The sequence below is a fragment of the Pseudonaja textilis genome, chromosome 4, assembly GCF_049901715.1.
Source record: "Pseudonaja textilis isolate UNSWEBS1 chromosome 4, rPseTex1.2, whole genome shotgun sequence".
NCBI lineage: Eukaryota > Metazoa > Chordata > Lepidosauria > Squamata > Elapidae > Pseudonaja > Pseudonaja textilis.
Window position 1 is genome coordinate 69,941,794 of NC_141993.1, and position 18,695 is coordinate 69,960,488.

General features: G+C 43.7%; 1 protein-coding gene across 1 annotated transcript in view; it reads left to right on the forward strand.

Moving 5' to 3' along the window:
- Nucleotides 1–2,628: 2,628 nt before the first annotated feature.
- GMPS (guanosine monophosphate synthase) overlaps nt 2,629–18,695 on the forward strand; it is a 43,500-nt gene continuing 27,433 nt past the window's right edge. Inside the window, exon 1 of the mRNA XM_026705870.2 lies at nt 2,629–2,960. Coding sequence (XP_026561655.1) covers nt 2,934–2,960 — 27 coding nt within the window. The 5' untranslated portion in view covers nt 2,629–2,933. The remainder of the gene's footprint in view (nt 2,961–18,695) is intronic.

Here is an 18,695-nt window from a genome sequence, read left to right on the forward strand (position 1 = left end):
GATATCCCAGTATTGATGAACGTATAAAATCTATTGTTTCTTCAGCAAAACGTGCAAGTTGAAAATGGGGATCAATAGCCACAAAAATCAACTCTCAGACTGAACATGCAGAGAACTGTGAAAGAAGTGATAATGATGCAAATACCATTTGCACACTATGTTGAACTTTGCCATACACCTACCTGTTGCATGTGCAGATTGTTCCCTACTGAAGAACATATTCTCCTGTTTACCTACCAAAATGATCATATCTACAGTAGAAAGTGAAAACCACTTTCCATATCTGGCTGGCAGACGGGGGCCATATTGTAGCAGTAGGAAATTGTCCCTTAAATCTGCAATACAAATACCCATATTACTTTTGATGAACATGGCTATTCGATGTGAATCACAGGGTAATCAGGAGAGCTATTAGTGGCACTCCATGATGTATAAAGGAAACTTTGCTAGCACCCCTGTAAGAATACCTGAGGATCCACCAACTTAAAAAACAAAAAACAAAAACAGCAATGCCATGGAATTATACTATGTTCTATATACTGTACCGATACCATAAACTAGCCAAACTCATTTCAGTCTGGTAAACTGTCTGAAACGAATCCTGAATTATTAGTTTGGTGCCACGTCCATGTCTACTAATAAAAAATTAGCATTTCTGTGAAGTTCATCATCCCTTCCTATGCAATACTGCTTTTAGATGTATGAATAATTATTTTTGTTGTTTTTCTTCCTCAGAACAGAACCTTTCAACCAGCATCTTTCCTATCCCGCCCCCCACCCCCATTCTGAAGTGGTACAATCCATTATGCCACGTTAGATCTTTGCCACTTTACCTTTGAAAGCCAGTCGAGCTGTTGATCCTAAGGCACATCATCAGAGAGTGGATCTGCTAGTACCAAAAATATGGTTTCTTTTTTCTTATTTAAATGGATAGCATCTAAGGTAATGTATTTTTATAAGATAAGAGAATGTTGTTTAACCAAGGAGGTGAGATGCAGTCTTGAACACTGAATATTGAATTCATTGGGTGAGGTCCAAATTTTCATGTGTTCCCCATTTATGATCTTAACAATACTGACTTCAAATAACTTGACTAGGGATTAGTTCTTGAAACTCACGTAGAGTCAACTACAGGATCCAAAACTTTTGTCCAAACAGTAAGAGCAGAGTAATGCCACTGTACCACAAGTTCTGCTCTTTTTGTAGGTATATGTGATGTCACAACACTTCTGTAAAAGGAGTGGAGCTTGAAGTGCACTATTGCTGTTGTCATTTGCCTCTGGTTGATCACTGCCTCTTGGAGGGCACAGGTATGGGAAAGGCTACCTTAGGATATGCCACCACTTACATTTATTTCAAGATAAATATGTCCATATTCTAACAGCATCTTCTGCCACGTCATCTCATCCCCAGCTCCAGTGATCAAAGTTTAAGTTATTTTGGTATCAGACTATTCTCTTTAGCTTCACAGCATCCATCTACAGTTAATAAAATCCATAACATCCTCTGCTCTTCCACTGAAGGGAAGTCTAAAGACTGGAAAAACTGGAAAGATAATGGGGGACAAATAAATTATGCTGGCAACCGAAGAATAGGTAATAGGAACCCTTTGGGTTCAGCAGTGGGGAAGGGTCTTTCTATTTTGTTTTTATGCAGGCAATCCATTTTATGGTATTTGGGAGCTGGTCACAGTGAAGTGAACCTTGCAGCAAGATGGGTCGCAAATTTATTTAATTAAATAAATGTATGTGATGGCATTTTGAGTGGGTGGGAAATTTTGAGGTGAAAATTTTTAAATGCTGTTTTATGATTAAATACTGTTTTCTATATATTTAATAATTTACATGATGGCATTACATGAATGGATTGGAAATTTTCTGCTTCCTGCTTTTAAAATAGCAAGCACTAGAAATCAGATCTGGCCTGCAAAGTTCCATGGATTAGTCATAAATATCAGAAAGTATTTGATCGGTTTCCTGGTCAATTAGCTGATTGGTGGCATTGATCAATACTGTAGCTAAATCCCTCTTTGGTCTATCCTACTGCTTAGCTGAAGGGAAAAACCATAGTAAGAATTTTTGAGATGATCTCAGTAAATCAGAAGAAAATTAGGAGCTTAAAACTGTTCTTTGCATTAGTTTCTATACTCCACTCTATTTAGGGAAACTTCTACCTTAAGAGAGCAAAATAATTGAACTGTCTGACCCTGACAAAAACAGAGCAGAGGAAAAGTTGGGGAATTAAATTTTCAGGCATTCCTCTTTTCCACTTCTCATGGTTACTCAGAAAAAAAGTACCCCGTTATTCATCTGAGTGCAGAATATTGCAGCCACTGGAAAGATGCAAGACTTCTTGTTGCCTGTCCCAGTCTCTTGACAGTTCCAGTCACGGGTACTCGCTATTTTTCAGGGCCGTTTTAGGCGCCTTTTGGAAACGGGATAGGGAGTTAAGGTGAGCGCTGGATATCACTTCTTCACCCCGCGGCTGCTCCTTCCAGGATCCCCCTTGAAAGAACAAAACACAATGTTTAAGCTCCTCCTCTTTTCGCCTTTCCCGCTGAAAAAGACTTCCAGGAAGCAGCGTTTTATTTATTCAATTCCCTCCTCCTCCTCCTCATCCTGTGGCGCCTCGGTCGGTCGTCAGTAGGCGGGCTCCGCGCGCGGCCGCCAGCCGTACACTCTCACTCTCTCGCACGCCCGGTCGGCCCCGAAGAAGGCGGGTCGCGGGGACCCGGCTCCTCCTCGCGGGCGGCGGGATTAGCTCATCTCGGCGGCGGAGACAGAACAGCAGCAGCGGCGTTAGCGGCTCGTCCGCGGCAGCTTCGACTCTCTCCCTGCTGGGTTCGGCTCAGGCGGAGGGGCGCGGAGAGCTCGCTCGTCCTTCTCGTCCCCCCACCCCACCCCAGTCTGGGTGTTTGTCTCCGGCCGGCTCTTATGGCTGTGTGCAATGGAGAAGCCAAGGTCAGTGCCGCGCCGGCGGAAGGGACGGCAAGATGATAGGGGAGAAGGCAAGCAGGCAGGCGGGCGGGCGCAGGGAGGAGGGGAAAAAATCCAGCCTCGCAGCGAAGCGCGCGGTGCCTTCCCCGGCCTGCCACCTTCCTCTGGGAGCTTTGTGCGTGGGAGAAGAGGCGGGAGCCGGTGGCAAGGGCAGACCTGCCTCCCCCCACGCCTCCCCTCGTCCCCGGCTTCGTCTTCAACAGCAGCAGGCTTTCTTTTCGCGCATACCCCCCCCCATCCCCATTCCCAGCAACGGCATTTCCTTTTGGCCCTTCTCTCTCTCTCTCTCTCCCCCCGCTTCTCGGCGGGAGGAGGCTTCATGCCGGGCACATGGGAAAGAGGGCGGAGGGATGAGGAAGGAGAGGCACGAAGAAGGGTGACTGGCACTTGGCTCTCCCTCCCCCCAAATCCCGGCACCGGGGAGAAAAAGGAGGAAAGCGCCCGGCCTCGAAGTCTGCCGCTCGGTGGTGGTCTCTTTCCCCTTCCCACTTCGGGCACATTCCCGCTGCCACCCGCGTGGCCCGTGGCTGCTCCAGACACGCCTGGCAGCCTCGTGGCTCTTCTCCCCTTTTGCGCGTGGCTGGAGAGAAAGAGAAAAGGCGGGGAGAGTAAGAGACATGGGGCGATAAGTCTCACTTTCGTGTCGTTGCTGCTACTTCAGACGCCAACTGTTTGTTACGGGTTTCCCCGCCCCCCGCCTTTTTAGAGCCTTATTTCCCCCCTCAGCTGAAGTTATAAGTTAGTTCGTCCTCGTATCCACAAACTAAGCTAGTAAGTTCTTTTCAAAATAATGCTGGCATGAAGTTCTCAGGTTTTGGGCACATCCAGGAAAGCATGGCGCTTGTCAGTTTTCCTCACACCTCTTAAGCTTTCGTTAATTGAAGTAATCAAGGGATCGGCCTGAACTCTTCCCCGCACACACATTATGTTTATATGCATACTTGGTCTCTGAAGCGTAGTTTTCTTAGTTCAAGGTTTTCACGTTAAAAAAAGAAAATGTTTTGGCATTGGGTATCTTTGCTACAGCAGTTGCATCGTTGCTTGTTTTGATGTAGCTTAATGCTGATTCCTAAAATAAGGTAAACTTAAAACGTATTTCAATGAAAAGAAAAACTTTTTAACAGTTGGATTTTTAACAGTTTAGTATATCACAGATCTCTCTATCTTCCCAAACACTGCTATTTCCAGAGTTTCCAAAATCTGTTATGTCTGAGCACCATTAGATCAGAACCTCCTCATAAGAACTTTTTATGACAAAGTAGGAGGGGAGGCTAGTTTCATTTTTAATGTGGGCCAATGTGCTCATGGTAAGAAAAAATGACAATAAAGTCATCTATAAAAGTTAACTCTTGTGTTAATGATATTTGATATTTAGTCACAAAAGCATTAGAGTATCAGAATGAATAATGGTGAATAAAATAGTAAGCTACATCTTTTTTTTAATGCATCTTATTTAGAATGAATTCTGAGGCTCCAGTGTTCTTTGGAGTGTATTTTTGAAGTTAAATATATTTTTCTGGCTCTTGATACAAATAATATTTGCAACTAGAATTAGATGTTTCCCTCTAAACCCTACAGTTATAAAAATGTGGTGTGTTTTTTTTGCTACATACAGACTAGTGAATTTAAAATTGTAACTGGGAATATGGCTGTGTCAAAAAGAAGAGTCATTCTAGTGTTAAGATCAGTGTCTCTTTAAAAAAATCTCTTACGGAGCTGACAACATAAATGTTTTATATGTATTTTCTTGGCTCTTTATGGAAAACAAACTTGATGTAAGAATTTCAGATGATGGCAGGAATAATTCTCAAGCCACAACATTGGTATTGAGAGCGACTGTAATGGGAAGACACTTGTCTTAGTGTCACTTATTCCTTTTAAGAGTCTTATTTATTTAAGCACCTTGCCAGTATTATAGAGTTCTGTATTCACCACAGAATTTCATTTTAGTCTTGGATGGTCATTTTGCAAAAAGAAAAGAGAAGCTTTATTGTAGTTTAGCTTCTCTGATCTTCTTAAAAGCAATAAGTGTGTTTGTGTAACACATCTTTTTGATAAGTGTTATGTCAGGCAATTGTTTTGTTTTCTTACCAGTTTCCAAGAGGCACATTCTTAAAAGACACTTTCCCAAATACTGTATTTGTCAATATCATTTCAGTATATAAGTTTGTGGAGGATGGCAAACAAATGAAAATCAGCTACATTTTCTTTGCTTCCTTTGATTCCACACAGCTAACACATCCAGTAAAAATATGAAGCTAATTCTTAGTAGTTCAGTTCTTAGTTGTTTTTATTGAGCTGTTTTATTGGTAAATTTCCTACATTCTTCTCCTCCTAGGTATATTCCCTACATCTACTACAAGGGAGCTTTAAATCACTTTTGGTATGCATTTTGAGATTAGGTTTAGCTCTATGTTTTACTCGTCTTTTTTGGAGGACGTAGTGTCTTTCCTGCTTTTTGCAGAATTTTTTTTTTCCAGACCACAAAGTTATTTTTTTAATCTAAGTACACGTTCACTTACTTGTAGCCTGATCTTTAGGAAAGTTAAATGGTCCTTAGTAAATGTATTATTTATTTATTCCATTTATTCCATAAATTTCAGATTAACTCTGGCTTAAACTAATAATAATAATAATAATGTATAGTATAACCAAAAATACCAGAACAGCAGTTTAATATATTAGAGGATAAAAACCATATTCCTGGACCACAATTTTAGTTAATATTGTTAGGCTTCAAATGCCCTTCAGAACAGATCCATCTCCAAGCCCTTCCTGAAGGAAAGAATCATTATATGGATTTAATAAAGGTTTGAGAATAGATACTTCCTAAACTCTGAAAAGGAAGCTCTACTATAAGGTGGGGACCATGGGAAAACGCTGTGTCTAAGCCAGGGGTCTCCAACCTTTTGGACCTTAGGGACCACCAAATTCATAATTTTAAATCCTGTGGACCATTAATATGAATCCAGAATGCCGCTCACTGAAGCGCCTGGACTCCCACTGACAGGATGGGGTCCTTCAGGCACTTAGCTTGGCTGCCTGTTTCTGCAACCTTAAATATTGAAAGAGTCATTTGGACCCGTTTATCATAGAAAACAAAACACCGGGATCTCCCCCGTGTCTAGCTCTGTCTCTTCCCCTCCCCGCCCCAGGGTGGGGGGAAAGGAACCTCTAAACTGGTGCTGGGTAGTGGGAATCTGATATCTGAAGGCCAACCAGCTATGTGCTGATGACCAGATGGCTGGCGGGAAGGTGGGACAATCCTGCAGTGTCCCTAGCAAACCCATGTTGTGGCTGCTGCCTCCGGCCTCCTGCCTCCACGCATCAAGGAGGCCGAGCAGCAGCAGGAAGAACACAGATCTCCTAAGCCGCAGGAAGCAGCTGCCAGTGATGCCCTCAGGTGAAGATGTTGCGAGGGGAAGGCCAAACCCCTCCCCTCAGCCGTAAAGTGCTCACCACCCCTCTGGCAGCTGCCAAACCTCCTTCCCGCTGGGTGTGTGAGCGCTTCTGGCAAGGAGGAAAAGAAGCACGGTGGGAGGAGGCATGGTGGCTGCCAGAGGGATGGAGAGTGATTTGTGGCTCCTGAAGGGAAGGGCATGGGAGATCACGCCCTCACGTCACAGGCCAAGGAACACCCAGGAAGGGCTCGGATGCTGTGATCTCCCGTGTGCTATCCTCCTTCCCTGTGCACCATCCATCCGCCACCAGTATCAGCCCTGTTGCAGACACTGGTGCACTACGGACCACCAAAATTTTCTCACAGACCACCATTTTGCAACATCTGCTCTAAGCCTCAACTGTTTAGTCTCACCCTGTACATTGAGGGAACCCTGATCATCCCCATCTGATTGAGTGTATTGGTTCTATCTGGAAGAGGCAGTCTGAAGATATTTTCAAGTGAGGCCATGTAAGGCTTTAAAAGTTAAAATCATCCCCCTTCTAGTTTATCAGATGTAAATCAACAACTCCCATAACATTGCTATTATATGCTTGTAGTGGCTATTGCTTGTCAGCATGTGAACAGTTACATTCTGCACAAATTGCTGTTTCTCAGCAGTTTTCAAAGGCAGCCCCATATCAAATTTATTGCAGTAGTCCATTCTGATACAGTACTGGCAAGAAAATTGAAATCAGGTGGGTTAAGTACTTAACTCTATATAGGAATGCAGGCTTCCTTTCTCCAACTTTCTGAAAATATGAATGCATTCTAAGATATTTTAAATGCATTTGCAAGATGCAGATATCTGGTCTGATAGTGGTAACAGAACAGAATAACAAAGTTGAAAGGAACCTTGGGGGTCTTCTAGCCCAACCTCCTGCTCAAGCAGGAGACTATCAGTGGTTCCCAAAGTGGACGGTACCGCCCCCTGGGGGGGATGTCTTAGGGGGACACTAAGAGGCAAGGCAACTGGCAGGGGGGTGCTAAGAGGCGGCGGGGGGGCGTTCGAGGCGCTGGCCCTGCAGGTTCACCCATTGACTAGCACTGCTCCAGAGCCGGCACCTCCAATGCGGAAGTGATGGCACGTTACGTGCCGCCACGGCCATGTTCGATGTGCCGCCCTCCGCTGGCTCCCTTGGGGACACTAAGAGGTGGCAGGGAGGCGTTCGAGGCACCGGCCTTGCAGGTTCACTCATTGACTGTAGCACCGCTCCGCAGCCAGCGCCTCGAATGAGGAAGCGGTGGCACATTATGTGCCACTGTGGCAGCGTTCAATGCACCGTCCCCCTGCCATCTCTTAGTGTCCCCAGGGGGGCTGGCAGAGGGGCGCTAAGAGGCGGCAGGGTGGCGTTCGAGGCGCCAGTCGGCCCTGCAGGTTCAGCCATTGAGGTGCCAGCTCCAGAGCGGTGCTACAGTCAATGGGTGAATCTGCAGGGCCAGTGCCTCGAATGCCCCCCTGCTACCTTTTAGCATCTCCAAGGGGGCCAGCAGAAGGGCGTTAAGAGGCAGCAGGGTGTGGCGCATCAAACGCAGCCGTGGAGGCATGTAACGTGCCACTGCTTCTGCATTGGAGGTGCCGGCTCTGGAGCGGTGCTAGTTAATGGGTGAAACTGCAGGGCCGGCTGGCGCCTCGAACGGCCTCCTGCCGCCTCTTAGCCCCCCCTGCTGGCCCCCTTGGGGACGTTAAGAGGAGGCAGGGGAGTGTTCGAGGCGCCAGCCCTGCAGGTTCACCCATTGACTGTAGTAATGCTCCAGAACCGGTTCCTCGAATGCGGCAGCATGTTGGGAAAAGCCGCTGCCACCACTTTCCCAAAGTGCCACTGTCGCATTCTGTCTGTCCGTCCGTCCGTCCATCCATCCATCCATCCCAAAGGTCTGTCTGTTTGCCTGCCTGTCTTCCTGTCTGTCTCTCTCTCTCTCTATCCATCCATGTTCGAAGCGCAGCCCTGCAGGCACATCGGGAAAGTAGAGCAAACCCAGTTTGGGAGGGAGGGAGAGAGAGAGAGAGACCTGAAGCATCAGATTGAATGAGGCCTGGTTTAGACGGAGGCCCTTTTCCACATTGAAACATCTTTGCCAGCACATTGAAACATCTTTGGCTTCTATTAAAGGTTTTGTGGATGAAACATGGTCAGGACTATAAGGAAGCTCTCACATTTTGTTAAGGCTTTAAACAGGATCCATTGCACCATATCTCCACCCTAAAAATGACTTTTCCCCAATGCCAATTCTGCCAATGCCAATTCAGTGCCAATTCTGAAGAAGGCAAAACAAAAATGTACTGGTAAATTACACACAAACACACACACTCCCTTCTAACCCTGCTAGAGCAGGTGATTGGACTAGAATAGATATCTCATTATCTTTCTCTCCCTCCCTCCTTTATTTCTTTTTCCTTCTGTCCCTTCCTCCCATCCCCCCCTCTTTCTTTGTCCCTTTTTCTTTCTTTCCCTTTTCTCTTTATTTTCTTTCTCTCTTTCTTTTCTCTCTCTCTTTCCCTCTCTGAGGCTCATCCCTTTGGATCAGGGGTTGCCAAACTTTTGGACCTCAGGGACCACCAAACTCATAATTTTAAATCCCGGAGACCACTAATATGAATTTTGACTGACGGTGGCTTTCTGGCGTTGGTGGGAGAGAGAGAGAGAGAGAGAAAGATCTGATCCAACCTCTCTCTCTCCCTCTCTCACACTCACACAGGCAGGGGTGGGATTTAGACCCCTGATCTAAAGCTGTCAAAACTCCAAAAACTGGTCAAGTAGCTCTGGGGAGGCCAGTCATAAATTAGAATACTTGCTAAACAACTGGTCATTAAGTGAGGACCACTTGTATTTGGTTTGCCAGTCACTTGGCCACGGCCACCCAGTCACATGATCAGCAAGTCACGCCCACCCAGCCATGTGACTAGCAAACCACACCCTCAAATTAGGCCACACCCACAGAAATATGAATCCCACCCCTGGGTGGGGGGCACCGAGGATGAGTTTGTAGCACCAAGGGGGCAGCGGACCGAAAAAGTTTGGGAACCACTGATCTATATCATTTCAGACTATTGTTTGTCACTCAGTATCTTTTTAAAAGCCTCCAATGATGGAGCACCCCCAACTGAACAGAACAGAACAGCAGAGTTGGAAGGGACCTTGGGGGTCTGCTATCCATGACCCTGAGATTACGAGTCTCGTGTTTATTAAGAGTCTCAGTCTCATGCTGGTATTTTCTAAAGATTTCACAATTAAAAAAACTTTCTCTAAGCCCACCTGATTTACTTATCTTAGGAAAGATGTAAGGTGGTTTTTCATCTTCACCCATTCATCGTCACCCATTAGTGAAAATGTTAAGCCAAAGTGATTTGACTGAATTCAAATATTGTCATTAGTAAATCAAGGTTCATGGCTTAGTTGTTGAGTCTACCTACTTGTGATTTATTCAAAAAGTAAGTTCTAAGGCCATAATCGGTGTTCTGATTATCTAAGACTTTTTGACTTGCTGTGGTAATGATTTAGTTTTTTCCAAAATACCAACTTTTTTTCTTCTCTTATAGGCAAGGACTAGAATCACACATTACAGTAAGTCAGGAGCAAAAAGACCCCCATAATGTGATTAAATGCAATGTGAACCCAGCCATTTGTAACTTACTCTCCAAACAAGTGAAGGAGTTGAATGCTTAGTTGATGTATGCATGTAGATGAGAACAATTTACGTACTCCTAGTTTCCCCACCTCCTTTTTTGTTAAAGAAGTTCAATTATCCTTGACCAGTTGTTGCCAATGGGGATTTGTTATCAGATTCTTTGAGGGAAGTGTTTCAGCTTCCTTGTGTTGATTAAGGCCTTATTCACACATTTTCCTTTAATGATAAAAGTACTTCCCTGTGACTTTCTCTTGTCAGTACTATGTTCTAAGTATTTGTTACAAACCAGCCCTAATCATGTAGAAGGCTTGACAACTGACAGCTTTCCTAGTATGATAATGCACTGCTGTCATTCTATAGCAGGATATATAAGAAACACTCAATACTGATGAGATGAAATAGTCTTGTGGACTTATCAGTGAAGTGAGAATGTAGGAGAAAACAAATTAAAGAGAACTCTATTAGTATTCTTCAGTCTATGTCTGTTATAGGCCAGATGATATTGCCCTTTATAGATGCCTCTGGTATATACTCTTAAACGTTTTCAAGGGAGAGAGCATAGGGGAAAACAGAACGCTGGATTAATCTGAGTGATCGTATAGTTTCTTAAGGCATAAGGATTCTGTTAATGCCAGGGATCTGCTTGCCTAGCTCATCCATTCGGAGATCCACAATGTAGGCATTTCTGAGCATATTGCAGTAGGAGGATGACGGTTCTCTGGCTGACATTTAAGAGAAAAGTTCCATATCTACTGGGGCATTCTACTTCTTCATGACTTTTACACTCAGGGACATCGTCCCCACTGCTGCTGAAATGACATTTACATTCACTTGAAATATCTACTTTTCAGTAAATAGAGTAGGAAGATAAATCGGCAATGGGAACATTGCAAAGTCAAGGCAGTTTCAGCTACAGTATGTGTTGGTTGGTTTGTTTGCTATCTTTCCCACTACTTGCTTTGAATGCCTGGTTCACATCTGTTCTTTTTAGTGCAGCTGTGTCAATAGCATCTGCTAAACCAATCCTACGTTTTGAGAATTTCAGCACCAAAGCAAAGAATTTAGACTTGCATAAGACAATATCACATAACCCCCATTTATTTAGTTATTTATTTATTTTTTGACAACAAAACCTTGTTTGTTTATTTATTTATTTACTTACTTATTTACTTATTGTGATAAAAATTTCCTACACAGTTCTTTAAACCAGGGGTCCCCAACCACCGGGCCCCGGATCAGTACCAGTCTGTGGATCATTTTGTACCGGGCCACAAAGAAAATAAAAATGAAATAAAAATGGCGGCTTTCTTCGCCTTTGGTGAATGCTGCTGGGATCAGGGATCAAGAACACAAATGTAAGAAGGGGAGGGAGGAAGCAACCAAAGCCTGTCCCGCTCTCCAGCTCAGTGGCTTCGGTTTCCTCCCGCCTAGTTCCTCTCTCAGTCGCTCTCGCTCCTCCACCAGCCCAGGAAGAAACTGCTTCAAAGAAGCCGGCAGGGTGGCTTTTCATGTCAGCGCAGCTCCTCCGAAGTGCCCGTTTACCTCCACACAGCCGCTCGCGGTTCAATCCAGTGCTCCGTTCTGCCTGCCTGCCTTCGCTTCTGGTTGTTTCGGACCAGCTTTGGCTGAGAAAAAGAGGCAAATAGTTATTAAAGGGAGGGAGACACCTGAGCGATGAGGCTGAGGAAGGCAGGGCCGAAAGGCGGGGCTTCTCAGGCATCCTGCAGGGACTTGTCCTGAGACGTGGAGACAGCCGTGGGCCGCTACCGCCCAGCGCTCAGTTTTGAAGGTGCTCCTCAGCCAGGCGCAGTTCCTGAATCTGCAGCTGAAAACCTCCGTTTTAAATGTCCCAATAGAAGAGGATATCTGTCGCTCAGGGTTGCAGTGAGGAGGCCTTAGCGCTCCCTGAACTTGGTGGTTTGCTGGCGGACGTTTTATTACCCAACTAGGTAACAACATCAGATGTTACCTAGTCAGGTAATGAAACGTCTGCAAGCAAACCACCAAACTCGGACTCCACCCCCCCCACCCCCACCTGGTCCTTGAAAAAGTGTTTCTGCATGAAACTGGTCCCTGGTACAAAAAAGGTTGGGGACCACTGCTTTAAACCGTTAATAAAATATATATGACTTAAACATTCTTTCATGTTATTAGTTTATTTGGTTGATCACCCATGGAAAACATCAGATTTATCATGAATGAAATGATTTCTTTCAGTTCAGACTCTTGTGATTTAAATTAAGCCACACAACCTGATGCTTGAAAGTATATAAAAAGAACTTATTGTAATTTTATTTCTTCTTTGACTACCATAATGTTCTTTAATTAATTAAGTTTTCTGATTCAAAATGCCAGCATGTTCCTAGCTTCTTTATAATTTCCTCTTTTATCTAATTTTGTATGCGTCTGAGATTGTTCATTACAGAATTCTCTTATGATTTTCTATGGATGCCTTTAGGGTGAAGGCATATGACTAATCATGACTTGAGTAACAGTTCTATGGGTGAGATTGAACAGTCAACAATTTCTTGCAATAAGTAAAATTATTCTTAGCAGCTTCATGTAAGTACCTCTATTTTAAAAAATACATTATTTTACAGAGGATCTCTTGCTTGCTTTTCTGTTCAAATTGTGGTTTAGGCATATAATGATAAAATAATATATAAATATATTCCAAGATCACTCCACCAATCCATATTACAAGTTTGTACTTAGAATCTTTCAATATGGTTCCAGAAATGGAAGGATTTTGTCTTTTTTCTTTCAAAATTAGTGTTTTTTGAAAAAAATAATAAGAACTATACACACACATGCCCATACCTAAGTGGAAGGATTTTATTTCACTTTGGTTGTCATAAATAAACTTCAGAATGCAGTTTCTAAAATACAGTAATTCTGAAACACCTAGAAGCCAAATTAAGGCAACTCACCATAGCTAACATAGCTAAAAAGACTAATAACAATCAAAAGTGCCCTTCCTCCTACATTCTTTGTGACACTGATATAGAACTCAAAACCATAATTAGACCCACCATTTTATCAGTGAAATAAAAGGTTGGATTCCTGCTGCTATTTATGTTATTTATAATTTTGTTTACTTCTACTATTTTATATTGTTTGGCAATGAATAAATTAGTCAAGTAATAGTTATACACACACTTCTTTATGAAAAAAAAGTTTGCAAGCAAGTACTGCAAACATTTTCAGAGCCTCCTGAATTAGAAGATCTGTCTTGCCTTGCATCCTGTTTCTCACATGTGGACAATCAGAAGCTCATCAATTTCTTGTAGGTATGACATGAAGGTGGTGGCTTTCTCATTGTTCCCTCTGAAACAACTCTGAAAGCTAGAAGTTGCTCTGATCTTCGCCAAACACCAATGATAACTTCAGTACCTATAACTGTATTTCTATTTAAAAGGATCTGTGCTGGTCCTCATAATAATAGTACAGTAAATATGTATCTAAAGCCTTCTTAATGTTACAGAGAAATGAACAGACTAAATTAAGCTCCGGTGTAAAATAAATTAACATAAAGATATGATTTGATGTCCTAATGCCATTTATTCTTCCAGAAGGGCAGCTGTAATATTACAGATATAAGCCCTGCTGTCTGAAACCAGTAACTCTGGGCTGAGTTGTTCCACTTCATATCTGTGAGTCAAACTTAACATGAGGAAGAGGCAGCTGAGAATTTATGGGATTCCTAATAATTTTCTCTGATTCAATCTTTGTCTTCTTTATTACACTTGATAATCTCTTATCTTTGATTTACTTGGCTATGAAAGGTTCTACTCACCATTTTCAAAACTGGGTATTCACTGTTGATAAGATTAAGCAGTGGTGAAGAAAATCAATTATGAAGGAAGACTTACATAAGATATCCAGTTGAACTGTTCTTTGCCTTTTAATATGCCTCAAAAATGCCCTGAAGGGTCTCTAACTACCAAGGCATATACAGGATGGAACTTGGTTGCTGGATAGAAAGGACTTTTCTTTCCCCACTAATTCAGTGTTACAAGTGTATTTATGAACTCTTACTGAAACTGAAGAATTGTTAAGTTTTGGTATTAAGTCAGAATTTAAAAATCATTGTTGCTTGATTGAAAAACCTAATGAGTTAGTTCTTGTATAAGGCTAAGCAGCAGTAGATACATTTTTCTGTCACAATCTATTATATAATCAGAATTACCTTCTGACATAATGCAGCCTATGAATAAAATGTTGAATAATCAGACTAATACATCCTTCTGCCACTGTTATTGTATATCCATTGTAACAAAAGATACTTTCTGAAACAAAATCATCAGTCCAGACAAGATATTATTACCACAAATTCTCAGTAATGACACTTGTAGTTTCTCCTAACTTAACATGTCTTTTTTAAACTTCACTCCATGTCTTAACATAGTTTTTTTTAAAAAATAACATAGCATTCTTATTTGTCATAGTGATACTCAGATATTATACATTATCAATCTTAAGACACATTTTATTCATCAATTCTGTTTAATCTTCTAGTTTCATATTTTTAAAATCTTCATATTCTGTTTATTAATCCTGAAACCTGCTAATACAGCAAGTTCTTTTAATTTGTCCATTAATATTTCAATTCCTTTTAAAGCAGTGGTCCCCAACCTTTTTTGTACCAGGGACCAGTTTCATGCAGAAACACTTTTTCAAGGACCGGGTGGGGGGGTGGAGTCCGAGTTTGGTGGTTTGCTTGCAGACGTTTCATTACCTGACTAGGTAACATCTGATGTTGTTACCTAGTCGGGTAATAAAACGTCCACCAGCAAACCACCAAGTTCAGGGAGCGCTAAGGCCTCCTCATTCTAACCCTGAGCGACAGATATTCTCTTCTATTGGGACATTTAAAACAGAGGGTTTCAGCTGCAGATTCAGGAACTGCACCTGGCTGAGGAGCGCCTTCAAAACTGAGCGCTGGGCGGCAGCGGCCCACGGCTGTCTCCGCGGCTCAGGACAAGTCCCTGCAGGATGCCTGAGAAGCCCTGCCTCTCGGCCCTGCCTTCCTCAGCCTCATCCCTCAGGTGTCTCCCTCCCTTTAATAACTATTCGCCTCTTTTTCTCAGCCGAAGCTGCTCCAAAACAACCAGAAACGAAGGCAGGCAGGCAGGCAGAACGGAGCACTGGATTGAACTGCGGGAGGCTGTGTGGGGGTGAACGGGCACTTCAGAGGAGCTGAGCCGACAGGAAAAGCCACCCTGCCGGCTTCTTTGAAGCAGTTTCTTCCTGGGCTGGTGGAGGAGCGAGAGCGACTGAGAGAGGAACGAGGCGGGAGGAAACCGAAGCCACTGAGCTGGAGAGTGGGACAGGCTTTGGTTGCTTCCTCCCTCCCCTTTTTTCCCTTGTGTTCTTGATCCCTGATCCCAGCAGCATTCACCAAAGGCGAAGAAAGCCGCCATTTTTATTTCATTTTTATTTCCTTTGCGGCCCGGTACAAAATGATCCATGGACCAGTACCGGTCCAGGGCCCGGTGGTTGGGGACCCCTGTTTTAAAGGATCTTTCATAACCAATACCAAATTATCTGCAAAAACCTTTAACTTGTATATTATATCTTTATTTTTTCAATCCTCTCATCTACCTCTATTCAGTATTTCAAGAAACAAAATAAAGAAGAAAGGAAATAATGGGCATCCATGTCTTGTTCTTTTTTTGTAACTCACGGGTTTTGATAGATTTCCATGACCAATTATTTGTACTTTCTGTGAAGTGTAAATTGATCTTATCTATTTTATAAACTTCTCATTAAAATTCATCTTTCAAAACCTTGAAGAAGAAATCCCAGATCAAATTGTCAAATACTTTCCCAACATCTAAGAAAATCAATCAAGCTTGTTTTTCATTATGTTCCAAAATGTCCAACACGTTTCTGATGTCCTTTAACTGTCTTTTAAGTAAAAAGTCACATTGATCCTCATGAATAAACTCTTACAAAATTATTTTCAGTCTATTAGCTAGAATCACTAAACATCTTGTCATTATTAAATAATGATATGGACCCACAGTTTCTTGTTAAAAGTAAAATCTTGTACTTCTTTAGGTATTAATGGTATATTGGCTGCTTTCCAGCTCTCTGGCATCTTTCCTTCCTGTCAGATAGAATTCATTGTGTTCTATAAAGGTTGTAAAAGTTCATCCTCAAAATATTTCTAATAAGAATTTAATATCCATCTTGTCCAGAAACCAAAAGCATAGTCACTTTCAATACAAAAAAATATATTGTAGTGTTGAACTTTATTCTTCATAGTGTCCGATAGTAGACAACTTAATTAGTCAACATTATTCACATAGAATGAAAACTATCATTCTCCAGCATGCTTGTGGGATAATTCACACATATGGGTTGAATCTGCCTTTCTGTCCAGAGACTGAGTCATCAATCTTTGCCACGCCTCTTCCTGTTGGGGCAGGAACCCCCTAGCCCCAGTCACGACTCAGTTTTGGCCCTATAGAGATGTGGAAAAGGTTGGCTCCAACAATTTCAACAGAAAGCAGCAGTTTAAAGTGTGGATTCTCCCAAAGGTTTGCAAAACTCCTTCAAGTATCCAAAACATCGTAAACAAGCAGTAATTGGAACTTCTGCCTGCTCTGTTTTTTTGCGGCCCCCTGAACTACCAATTGAAGGCCTAACAGCCCAGGCAGTCAAGGAGGAGCCCCAAAACGATCCCCCATCCCCGGGGGGGGTGTGCTGAATTTGTGATCGCCCCCAGTGTTGTCGTGCTCCCAGGGCTTAACCGGGTGGCTCCGGAGTAGCTGCTTTCATTTTTGTGATCTCCAGGTGATTTGGGGGGTCAGTGGTGGCCATTTTGGCTGCGTGGCAAGTTGTGCAGGCTATCCAAGAGACTGGTAGGGCCGTCACTGTCACAGCCCAGGGAAGACTTCCAGGCCTAGAATTTCCTTTGGAGCAGCAGGATTGGAGGATTGAGAGACCTCTCTTCCCAGTAATCTGGGCAATAACAGCATGGTTGACCAAGGCAGCATGGAGCCCACGAGTGCTAAACGATCCAAGCAGAGTCCCAGGAAGGCCAGATCTGCAAGTAAAGAGGCTGTTAACAAGATAAAGGCAAAGGCTCTTTATTCCAGAAAGCCCACAAGAGCAGAAGAAAGAAGGCAAAGAGCATTGGAAAAGCAGTTCTCCAGAGCTCAGAAGCAAGCAGACCAGGAGAGGTATTCCCCCTCCCCGCAGCCAAGGCCTGTTAGCCCCCTCCCTCAGCAGCTATTAGCACAGGACCTGCCTGCAGCTTCAGGGGTTTGGTCACCAAAGGGAGATAGGGACCAGGAATTTATCCCCCCTGCTGAGGAAATTCAAACTCAGAGATTTCCTTTTGATTGCATGCTTCCTCGTCCTGCAGATTTGCAGATCAGAGACAGGACTGGAACACCGGAGACCACTTTTACTCCAACTGCAGTGGGGATGCGCTCAGCAGATAGAGTGGCCCCAGAATTATCAGAGGATCTTAGGGCTCTTATTGCCCAGGTAATTTCTCAACGGGTAGCTTCCACCCTGAAGGGGAGGACCCATTCTTTTCCCCCAAGATCTGATCCTCAGCCAGTGCAATACCAGGCCTCCATGGGTTTCTCTAGGCACCAGAGGGATGCTCCTCCAGCCCACTCTATCAGAAGCAGGGCATCTGGGATTGAGGAAGAAGTTCAGGGAGAACGGGTACTCAGAAGATGAGGACCTATTACTTGATCCACCCCCGTTCACAATTCTGTTTAGTCTGGGACTGTTTAAATCCCTCCTCCACAAGGCTAGGACCACTGCCCAAATTGATCCCCCACCCACTATCCCAACTGCTTCACCAGACACTCAGGGGCCTAGCAGCAGGGTTTTTTCCAATCCTACAATTCTCAAACAGGAGATCCCTTGTCCCAAGTTATTTTTGGACATAGTTCAGGGGCAATGGGCACATCCTTCCCCACACTTGAGGACATCTGCAGGATGGCTACATGGTCCTCCCTGTCTCCATTTGTAAAGCACTACAGACTGGACACATACGCCTCAGCAGAGGCGGCCTTTGGCAGAAGAGTGCTACACTGAGTGCATACAGATGGGAGTGCACAGGACCAGACTTCTTCCCGCCCATAGGGACTGCCAGCTTTTGTATGTCCCATATGTGTGGATTATCCCAAAGGCATGCTGGAGAATAGGCATCGGCTTACCTGAACGCAGTTTCTCAGCAAGCCTTGGGATAATCCACTCCCACCCTGGCAACCATCTGGTCCAGTGTCTAGGTGGGAGGCAGAGCCAACGCCACAGGAAGATCATCAAATGGCTGCACTTTCCTCGTGACTGGGGCTAGGGGGCTTCCTGCCCCGACAGGAAGAGGCATGGTAAAAATTGATGACTCAGTCTCTGGGCAGAAAGGCAGATTCAACCCATATGTGTGGATTATCCCAAGGCATGCTGAGAAACTGCATTCAGGTAAGCCAATGCCTATTTCCAATGGCAACTATGGCATGTTTACTATTGGTTACCGTAGCTGCACTGTAGGTCAGTAGTATATTGGAGCTTTCCTGACAGTCCATGCCTTGTAGTGCAGATAGAGCATTCAGTTCACCTAGGCCAGGGGTGTCAAACTTGATTTCATTGAGGGCCGCATCAGG